Genomic DNA, 10600 nt, shown 5'->3' with positions numbered 1-10600 from the left:
GAGCTTTGTGGTGACCTAAAGTATCTCAAAACCACAGTTGCCTATGTAGACAAGTAATATCACAATGTCATGGTTTTTTTTTCAACACTTGTGACACATATTACTATTTTTGACTTGGGGGATCCCATGTCTTAAAATACCTATTATATACATTGCATTTATTAATAATTTATTTTCCTATCACCCACTTTCCATGCCTGAATTCAAAACATGTGTTACACTGATAGATTTAGGGTTACCTTACCAATGAAACTACATGTTTTCTTTATCTGTGAAATGGATAATATCCAAGAACTATTCCTCCAAGCTATGATTCCACTTGAAAGTAAAGAGCTGTGAGTATGAGTGTGAATGTGAGCCTTTGTAGACTTGTCCTGAGGAAAGCATTATTCAATTAGGCTTTTAGAAATACTGTAATTTCTTTTTCTCAATGCTTAAGGTATTTTTTTCTCCTGACAAACATATAACAACATAGTGAGTCAGCCTCGGACACACAAGGGAAACAAGAGAACCAGGCATGGGGCATACACTTGTAATCTCAGCTTCTGGGAAGCTGAGGCAAGGATATCCCAGACAGGTCAATATAGCGAGATCTTGTCTATTTAAAAAAAAAAAAACTCCAAAACAATATGTGGTAAGTCAAGGAGAATAGCATATATACCTTTGGCACGGTGTTTGGTTTGATTACTCCACCCTGTAGCCTCTACCCTTCCCCCCCCCCACTTCTAACAACTAGGGAAACTAGGTCATAGAGAAAGTTGATAGGCAACCTGGATTTTACTGAGTAATTCCTTTATCATGAGCGTTAGTGTGCTCACTGTGATCTTGTAATACTATCTGAGCCTTATACACACTTCAAAACAGTAGTGATAGAACATATTTTACATTATAATTTCTTAGTTCCCTTACAGATACAAAATCCTGTAAACCTTCTCACACTAGAAATAACTTCTACAATCTCTGTGCATTTGTAGGAATATTTTACAAAGGAAATTTTGATTAAGTTCTTAATTCTATAGAAAATTGATGTATTTAGATTTTGGAAGCATGTATTTTGTCTAAGAAACTGTATTTAGAGTATGGAAGTTTTTACTTTATTTATAGGATGAATTACAAGTATGACCTGGTGGCTCACACTTGTAATCCTAGCTACTCAGGAGGCTGAGATCTGAGGATCGCAGTTCAGTGCCAGCACAGGCACTAATGTCAGTGAGACTCTTATCTCCAATTAACCACTAGAAAACCGGAAATGGTACTATGGCTCAAGGGGTAGGGTGGTAGCATTAGGCTAAAGAGCTCAGGGACAATGGGCACACACAGAGTTCAAGCCTCATGACCAGCCAAAAAAAAACCCCAAAATCCCAAATGTATAAAATTCCTAAATGTATAAAATTCTCAAATATATAAAATCTTCCTTACCACCAATATAATAAAGATTCCCTAAATCCTAGTTTTCTTGCAAGACTTAAGTCCTATCCCAAATCTTCTTAGTTCTGAAGGACATGCCTTAATATTTTGTGTAATAATTTGTGATATTGTAATTTGCAGTTTCAGTTTCAAGGGTCTCAGAGTCTCAGAACAATCACTCAGATTCCCAAGAGAGAAACAAGCCTTACTAGAGCGAGGCATTATGGGACACACACACACACCCCAAAACAAAATAGCAGAGAAATACAACAAAAATGAAGACAAGTCAATAAATCAGAACCAGAACCTGCCTAATAAAAGCTGATCTACCAGTTGCACAGGCTGGAGTCAGAAAGGTAACCTTAAAATTTTCTAGGCCCTAAGAGTTTGTTTAATCATGTATTCATTGATCAGGAGGTTTTGTAACAGGCCCTGGGGAGAAAATGCTAGGCATAGTAGAGCACTACTAGCCTTATAAAAGCCCAAGGACAGTGCTCAGGCCCTAGTTCTAGATAAAGCTCCAGGACTGACAGCAAAAAAAAGAAAAAAAAAAGCAATGAAGTATTTTCTGAGCATCTACATGAATAATAAGACTAGACAATACATATTTATCTACCTAAAGTTCAGCAGCTTTTTTTTTTGCCAATCCTAGGCTTGAACTCAGGCAGGGCCTGGGCACTATCCTTGAGTTTTTTCAAAGCTATTACTCTACTACTTGAGCCACAGCACCAGTTCCCACTTTTTCTATGTATGTGGTACCAAGGAATCAAACCCAGAGTTTCATGCATGGTAGGCCAGCACTGTACCAATAGACCACAACTCTGGCCCTTCAGAAGCTTATCTAAGATGGAATCAACAGAATCCAAGCAGCCAATATTTTTTCTAGAAGTTTGATTTCTTACTGTGTAAACAAGACATCTAAGATGGCAGAGAAAATTTTGGTTTTCAGATAAAGAATGAACAATGAATTTGGTGTGTAGCTCAGGTTTTAGATAACCGGCAATTTATTTTACTATGTTGTATTTCATGTAATAATTTAAGGTATAGTTATGCTAACTAGTTATTTATCTGAACTTCAAGTTGAACTCATAGATATGTATGTATATATTATTTATTTTGCCCGTCCTGGGCTTGAGCTCAGGGCCTGAGCTCTGTCCTAGGACTTTTTCAAGGCTGGAGCTCTACCACTTGAGCCTCAGCACCACTTCCGGCTTTTTTCTACCTATGTGGTATGGAGGAATCGAACCTGAGCCTTCGTGCATGTTAAGCAAGCACTCTACCACTAGGCCGAACTCCCGGCTCCAGTCTTTAAAAAATTTTAAAGTGTCTTTTAAGTTTCTCTTTTCCCTGTTCTGTTGCAATATAATGGAAACAATAAATAATTTTTGTTGTTCTGGTCCTGGGGCTTGAACTCAGGGCAGAGCCTGGGTGCGATTCCTGAGCTTTATCCAGTCAAGGCCTGCACTCTACTGTTGTGCCCAGAGGAGGGGTCCCCCAAAGAAGACCACCGAGATCGAGGCGTCCCAAATGCAACAGCAAGGGTTTATGGCGGGATACAAGCCAGGCAGGGAACTCTTCCGCAGGCACTCTGCAGGGAGGCTGGGAGGAGTTGATAGTCAGGGTTTACACAGTCGTTTTAAAGGCAAAAATTACACCCATCAGGTGGTCGAGTGAGATAGGGAGCTTCCCAGGCTGGTGGAAACGGATGGAAAGTTCTCACGCCAGCTGGGTCCCATTCAACTGTCAGAGTTTTCAGAAGTTCCTGTTTGTACTGAAGTGGGTGGGTCTGGGGGGGTGGGTCTCTACACTACCACTTCAGCCACAACCCCACCCTGGCTTTTTCTGGGTATGTAGTATTAAGGAATCAAACCTAGGGCTTTGTGCATGCTAGGCGAACACTCTACTACTAGGCCACACTCCAGGCCCCTACAATATATATTCTTTTAAACTGAATTGTTTCATTTAGTGTATTTCTCATCTGTATTTTTAAAATTTTATTTATTTTTGCCAGTTTTGGGATTTGAACTCAGGGCCTGGGCACTGTCCTTGGTCACTTTTGCTCAAGCATTGTGCCACAGCACCACTTCTGGGTTTTTCTGTGTATAGGCACCAAGGAATTGAACCCAGGGCTTCGTGCGTGGTAGGCAAACACTACCTCTGGGCCACTCTCCTGGCCCTCATCTATATTTCTTTTATTTATTTATTTATTTATTTATTTATTTATTTTTGGCAGTCGTGGGACTTGAACTCTGGGCCTGGGTGCTTTCCCTGAGATCAAGGCTATTGCTCTACCCCTTGAGCCACAGTGCCACTTCTGGTTTTCTAGTGGTTAATTGGACTCTATGGTCTTTAGTGCCTGGGCTGGCTTTGAACCACAATCCTCAGATCTCAGCCTCCTGAATAACTAGGATTACAGTCCTGAGCCAGCGGGCTCAGCATTTTTATTTATTTTTCTTACCTTATTGTACTGACTGGGGACTCTAGTTTTTTTGTCGTTGTCAGTCGTGGGTTTGAACTCTGGCTCTTCGGCTTAAGGCCAGTGTTCTACCACTTTGAGCTATAGCACTACTTTGGGTTTTCTGGTGGTTAATTGAAGGTAAGAGTCTTTTGTGTCTGGGCTGGCTTTGAACAGTGATCTCCAGATCTCAGCCTCCTGAGTACGTGGGATTAGGAGTGAGCCACCAGCACCCAGCTCTCGTAATATTTTTATTAGTAATGAAAGTGTGCCTGTTCTCACCTCCAGAAGGAAAATATTCAGCCTCATCTGAAGTTTGACATTGTGACAGATTTTGTTTTGATGAAGTTTCCTTCTGCTGACTGTTTTAATTATAAACAAATGTTTAATGCTAATGTGTTGCATCTACTGAGATGATTTTGTTTGTGTTTTTCCAGTTCTGGGATTGAATTCTGAGCCTGGGTACTGTCCCTGAGCTCTTTTTTGCTCAAGGCTAGCAATCTACCACAGCAGCCACAGCACAGCCTCGGGCTTTTTCTATGATTAACTGGAGATAAGAATCTCACTGACTTTCCTGACTAGGCTTGCTTCAAACCTTGATCCTCAGACTTCAGTTTCCTGAGTAGCTAAGATTACAGGAGTAATCACCAGCACATGGCTTAAATTTTTAAATGTATTAATGGGCTGAATTACACTAACAAATGCTGAGTTTCTGAGATTAATGTATTTGGATGTGGTATATGCTCCTTTTTAAATAATGTTGGGTTTAATTTGCTGATCTTTGGTCAAGGATTTTTTTTTTTTGCCAGTCCTGGGCTTGAGCTCAGGGCCTGAGCACTGTCCTTGGACTTTCTCAAGGCTAGAGCTCTACCACTTGAGCCTCAGCACCACTTCCGGCTTTTTTCTATATATGGTACCGAGGAATCGAACCCGGGTCTTCATGCATGCTAGGCAAGCACTTTAACCACTAGGCCAAACTCCCGGCCCGGATTTTTTTTTTTTTTTTTTTTTTTTTGCCAGTTCTGGGCACTGTCCTTGAGCACTTTTGCTCAAGGCTAGCACCTGCCACTTGAGCCACAGCACCATTTCTGGCTTTTTCTGTGTATGTGGTACCCAAGAATCAAACCCAGGGCTTCATGAATGCTAAGTGAGCACTCTACCACTACGTCACACTCCTGGTCCCAAGGATTTTGTCTTTTGATAACACTAGTATTTGACTTCCTTCTCTTAAAAACATTTTTGTGTGATTCCCCCCAACCTCCTCAGCCACATCCTTTGCTTTAAAACAAGAGGGCTGGGCCAGGAGTTTGGCCTAGTGATAGAGTGCTTGCCTAGCATGCAGGAAGACCCAAGTTTGATTCCCCGGTACCACATAATAGAGGCTCAAGTGGTAGAGCTCTGGCCTTGAGAAAATCCAAGGACAGTGCTCGGGCCCTGAGCTCAAGCCCAGGACTGGCAAAAAAACAAAAAAGAAACAACAATAACAACAACAAAAAAAAAGAGGGCTAAACTGGAGGTATGACTCAAGTGGGTGAGCAACTGCCTAGTTCTGAGACTTAACTTCCAACTCCAATGCTGCAAAACAGATAAGTAAATAAATAAATGCCAGGCCTGGCGGCCTTGCTTATATCAGCTACTCAGAAGGTGAGAATAGGGAAGATGGCATACATGATGGGTTACACTTGTAATCCTAGCTATGCAATAGGCCATAGATAGAATTATTACAGATCAAAGGCTGGTTCTGGGCTAAAAGCACACAGCCAATCTGAAAAATAAAGCAAAAAGGGGGTTGGCATGATTTGGGTGGTAGAGTGCCTGCCTAGCAAGCATGAAGCCAAACTACTGCCTAAAAAGTAAAAATAATAAAAATACATGGACCAGGAGTTTGGCCTAGTGGTAGAGTGCTTGCCTAGCATGCACAAAGACCCGGGTTCAATTCCTTAATATCACATACATAGACAAAGCCAGAAGTGGTGCTGTGAGTGGTAGAGTGTTAGTCTTGAGAAAGCTTTCGGATAGTGCTCAGGCCCTGAGTTCAAGCCCCAGGACTGGCAAAAATAATAATGATGATAATAATACAAAATATATATAACTAGTTCAGTAATAGAACATGTATGAGACATGGGGTTAGTCTCTAGCACTGAATATAAGAATTCAATAAGCAGTTGCAAGGAAGGCTTTTGCATTCCTATAGTATTACTGTACCCTTGATGTTACATATTTTACATACTTAGCAATTTTTTTTTTTGCCAGTCCTGGGCTTGAGCTCAGGGCCTGAGCACTGTCCTTGGACTTTCTCAAGGCTAGAGCTCTACCACCTGAGCCTCAACACCACTTCCAGCTTTTTTCTATGTATGTGGTACTGAGAAATCGAACCCGGGTCTTTGGCTTAATGGTAGAGTGCTTGCCTAGCATGCACGAACTCCCAGCCCCACTTGGCAATTTTTTGTATTTGGATCTCAGATGAAAAATAAATACACCAACATCCTGGTTCACGTATACTCATCAGTTTCAATAGAATCCATTTTCATTTTATTTTTTTCTTTTTGTCTGAGACTGGAACTTGGTATCAAACACTTCACTCATTGGCTGGCACTCTACCACGAGAGCCATGTCCCCACCTATTTTAAATAATTTATAACAGTCATAATTTAATAAGTTTCTGGGATTTTTTTTTTTTGCCAGTCCTGTGCATGAGCTCAGGGCCTGAGCACTGTCCTTGGACTTTCTCAAGGCTAGAGCTGTACCACTTGAGCCTCAGCACCACTTCCGGCTTTTTTTTCTATGTATGTGGTACTGAGGAATCGAACCCAGGTCTTTATGCATGCTAGGCAAGCACTTTAACCACTAGGGCAAACTCCCGGCCCCCCAGAGCTTTTTTGCTCAAGGCTAGCACTTCACTACTTGAGCCACAGTTTCACTTCCATCTTTCTTTAGTAGTTACTTGGAGATAAGAGTCTCATAGATTTTTCTACCTGGGCTGCCTCCAAACCTTGGTTCTCTAGATCTCAGTCTTCTGAGTAACTAGGATTACAGGTGCAAGCCACCTCTAGCGATAAGTAGTTTTTTCTTTTTTTTTTTTTTTTTTGCCAGTTGTGGGCTTGGGCTCAGGGCCTGAGCACTGTCCTGGGGCTTTCCTCAAGGCTAAGGCTCTACCACTTGAGCCACAGCACCACTTCTGGCTTGTTTTATGTATGTGGTACCGATGAATTGAACCTGGGTCTTCATGCATGCTAGGAAAGCACTCACCCACTAGGCCAAACTGCTGGCACCAGTAATTTACACTTTCTAGGAATATAGACGCAAAGAATACTATGTAACAAGGGAAGCAATGGATCTATACACATGGGATTTAGGGTCAGGCCACAACCTGGGATGAGGGAAAACAGGGGAATAGGATGAGCTAATTGGCTGGTTGATCAAGGTATCTAGTTCTTTTGAAGAAGCAGTGTGGTGGCTCATGCCTATAATCCTAGCTACTCAGAAGGCTGAGATGTAAGGATTGAAGTTCAAAGCCAGCCCAGGCACTAAAGAACATGAGACTCTTATCTCCAGTTAACCACTAGAGAACCAAAGTGGTGCTGTGGCTCAAGGGGTAGGGTGGTGACCTTGAGCTGAAGAGCTCAGGGATAGTGAACAGGCCCAGAGTCCAGGACACAAAAACAAAAAGAAAAAGAAAAAGAAAAGAAAATACACATACATTTTAAAAACTGTTGGGTTTGGAGGTGTGACTCAGATGGTTGAGTGCCAGCTAATGAGTGAAAGCACTGGTACTAATTTTGAGTCATAGTCTCAGACAAAAAAAAATTAGCTACATATATATATATGTATATATATACATATATACATACATATATATATTATATCCAGTCCTGACTTGAACTCAGGGCCTGAACACTGTCCTTGGGCTTTCTCAAGGCTAGACCCCCACCACTTAAGCCACAGCCCCACTTCTGGCTTTTTCTTTTCAGTCATGAGGCTTGAACTCTGGGCCTGGGTGCTGTCCCTGAGCTCTTCAGCTCAAAGATAAAGCCCTACCCCTTAAGCTACAGCACCATTTCTGGTTTTCTAGTGGTTAATTGGAGATAGTGCCTGGGCTGGCTTTGAGCCGTAATCCTCAGATTTCAGCCTCCTGAGTAACTAGGATTACAGGTGTGAGCCATCACACCTGGCTACTTCCAGCCTTTTCTATGTATGTGGTACCAAGGCATTGAACCTGGGTCTTCATGCGTGCCAGGCAAGCACTCTATCACTCGGCCAAACTCCCAGCCCCTTTAATTGTAATTTAAAAGTGTAGATTCTAGCTTAAAAATAAAATCAGAATATCTGGCAACTATGCCCATTTCAGAACAGTTAAACTGAGCCTCCCCTCTTGAATCAGGTTTGAGCTTTTCACTTTGGAATTTCTGCATTCTCTCCTTATAAATGGTTGCGTTCACTCACTGGTATTAACCATCTGCCCCTCTAAGGATTCTCTCTCCCTTCTATACTTTCTTTTCACGCCCACTCCTTCCTAAGCGTGTGGATATGTTTGTGTGCATCCTTACAGAGGCTAGAACTTAGGACCCTTGGGCTCTTGCTTGGCTTTTCTGCTCGAAACTGACATTCAACCACCTCCCCCAGGCTTGTTTGCTCAAGTTACCTCGTCTACATATCCCTCATAAGCTAGGATAAAACACCAACTCCTCACTGTGGCACTTGATGTGGACTGCCTGCACCCAAGTGCCTATACCATTGTTTTGTGCCCGTTTCCCCTTCTTTACTACTGAAGCCAACAGCACATTTCCTTATGTCTGTACTGTTTTCTTCATCTTCTCTTCACCTTTTTTCTTTTTAACTTGTCCTCTTAAAAAAAAAAAGTAGGGCTGGGAGTTTGGCCTAGTGGTAGAGAGTGGTTGCCTAGTATGCACGAAGACCCGGGTTTGATACATAGAAAAAGCTGGAAGTGGCACTGTGGCTCAAGTGGTAGAGCTCTAGCCTTGAGAAAGCCCGAGGACAGTGCTCAGGCCCTGAGTTCAAGCCCCTGGGCTTGCAAAAGCAAAACAAAAGAAAAAGTATTCCAGGCATAGTTGTACATCGCTGCTGTAATCCCAGCACTCAGCAGGCTAAGGCAGGAAGATCTAGAGTTCGAAGCTGGCCAGGGCTAGCTACTCTCTTTATATAAACTCCCTTTACAAGCACCAAAACTCTGCTCCAGGAAACCTCCTGCTCTTTTATTGCGACCCCAAAGGCAACCGTGTCCTCCGGAGTCTGTGGACTCTACTTAAATGTTTGAGGTCTCCGAGCACCACCAACAGGCGTGAGGCCTGGGAGACTAAAGTGGCACGGATACAACTTAAATGGGAACGGAGTTACTTCCTAACCTACACCTCTAGGTCACATTCTCAAGGTGGAGAGTAGCAGGCTGTGTAAGGTCCCTCACCAACCGATTCCTGAGACGAAAACACCGGCGAACAGCCAGTCAGAGATCGGAAACCTAACCCAGAACAAACCAGTACCACGCACGCTGCCCAGGTCTGCCTCCACGGCGCGCACGCAGCCTCAGATAGGGTAGGGCGATGCATGCCGGGAGTGACCGGACGTTCGCAGGGCTTGCTGGGAGTTGTAGTTCTCGGAGACGGAAGTGAGGGGGGCAGAAACTACAGCTGAGGCAGCCCGTCATTGACGTTGACGCCGCCTGGGTGTAGTGCATGACTCGGAGCCCACCAGCTGTGGGTGTCCCTGGCGACGAACTGAGTTCCCTGAAGGACGCTTCTCTCCAGCAGGGAGGCGGCCTCCTAGTCCCGGATGCGGCCGGAGGGCGCGGGAATGGATTTTGGCGGCTGCGAGGAGCACCTGCCTGAGGACAGCAGGTGGGCTGGGGAGGTGTGGAGGGCAGGGGGCTCCCAGCGGCGCCGGAGCTTCGGGAGGCTTGACAGGGCTCGGAGGGCATCTGGAGGAGTGCTGGGAGCCACAGACCCGAAGGCTGCCGGAGCGGCCGGCCGGGGACTTGTTTGGGAAGAATTTCATAGAAGAGGGACTGGCAGGGCGTTGGTGGGAAGGGGGCTTAGTAATTGGGCGGGAGGGAGGGTCGGATTCTAGGCGAGTAGGGGAACAGAGGAAGTGAAACCCGAATCCAGAACTGGCAATGGCTGGGAGAGCCTGGGAGAAAAGGACTGGGCTGTAAAGAGACAGTGAGAACGTACAGGCCAGATTCTATAGATCAAGGCTGGGTGCCTCGGTTAAAACTCGTGGCTGTAGCGAGCCAGGGCAGTATCGAGAGGTGATGTGCGAATTTCTGGGAGCAAAGATTTTGGAGTTGTGACTAGCTTGGGAAGGTTAGAAAGGGATGAGTGTGGGGAGGAAGGAGAGGAGGTCTGTGGTCAGAAAGCAAGCAATTTCAGTGGCAATTGGTGGAGGTGGGGGCTTGCTGATGAGACAGAAATGGTGTGCATGTCCTTGTCAGTGTTGGATCCCAGCCAAGAGAGTGACAGGACCTCTTTCACGTTTCCTTTTTCATCTTCAGGCCTTTCACTTCTTCCCCATATTGCAAACTAAGCAGGCTTGCCCTTAGTTCAACTGTTGTCAGTCCATATCTTCAAAAAATTAGAAGACATAAGATTTATGAAGCTACATTAGCTAAAATGATCAGTTGGACTCTGTGGAGGTGTTTCCCATATTTAATGTTTGCTTTATTAATAACTGACCTGAGGACTTGGGAGGAGTGTGGCTCCATGATAGAGTACTTACAAGGAGACT

General features: G+C 44.0%; 1 protein-coding gene across 2 annotated transcripts in view; it reads left to right on the top strand.

Annotated features, from left to right (window-relative positions):
* The first annotated feature begins 9502 nt into the window (after nt 1-9502).
* Rubcn (rubicon autophagy regulator) overlaps nt 9503-10600 on the top strand; it is a 61053-nt gene continuing 59955 nt past the window's right edge. For both annotated transcript variants that reach the window (XM_090344669.1, XM_090344661.1), the window contains exon 1: nt 9503-9714. In XM_090344669.1, coding sequence (XP_090200795.1) covers nt 9650-9714 — 65 coding nt within the window. In that variant the 5' untranslated portion in view covers nt 9503-9649. The remainder of the gene's footprint in view (nt 9715-10600) is intronic.

Source organism: Megascapheus bottae, chromosome 1 (assembly GCF_031878675.1).
Source record: "Megascapheus bottae isolate mThoBot1 chromosome 1, mThoBot2.hap1, whole genome shotgun sequence".
In the NCBI taxonomy this organism is placed as follows: domain Eukaryota; kingdom Metazoa; phylum Chordata; class Mammalia; order Rodentia; family Geomyidae; genus Megascapheus; species Megascapheus bottae.
The sequence above is the reverse complement of the archived record's forward strand: the minus strand, read 5'-3'. Positions and strand labels throughout refer to the sequence as shown.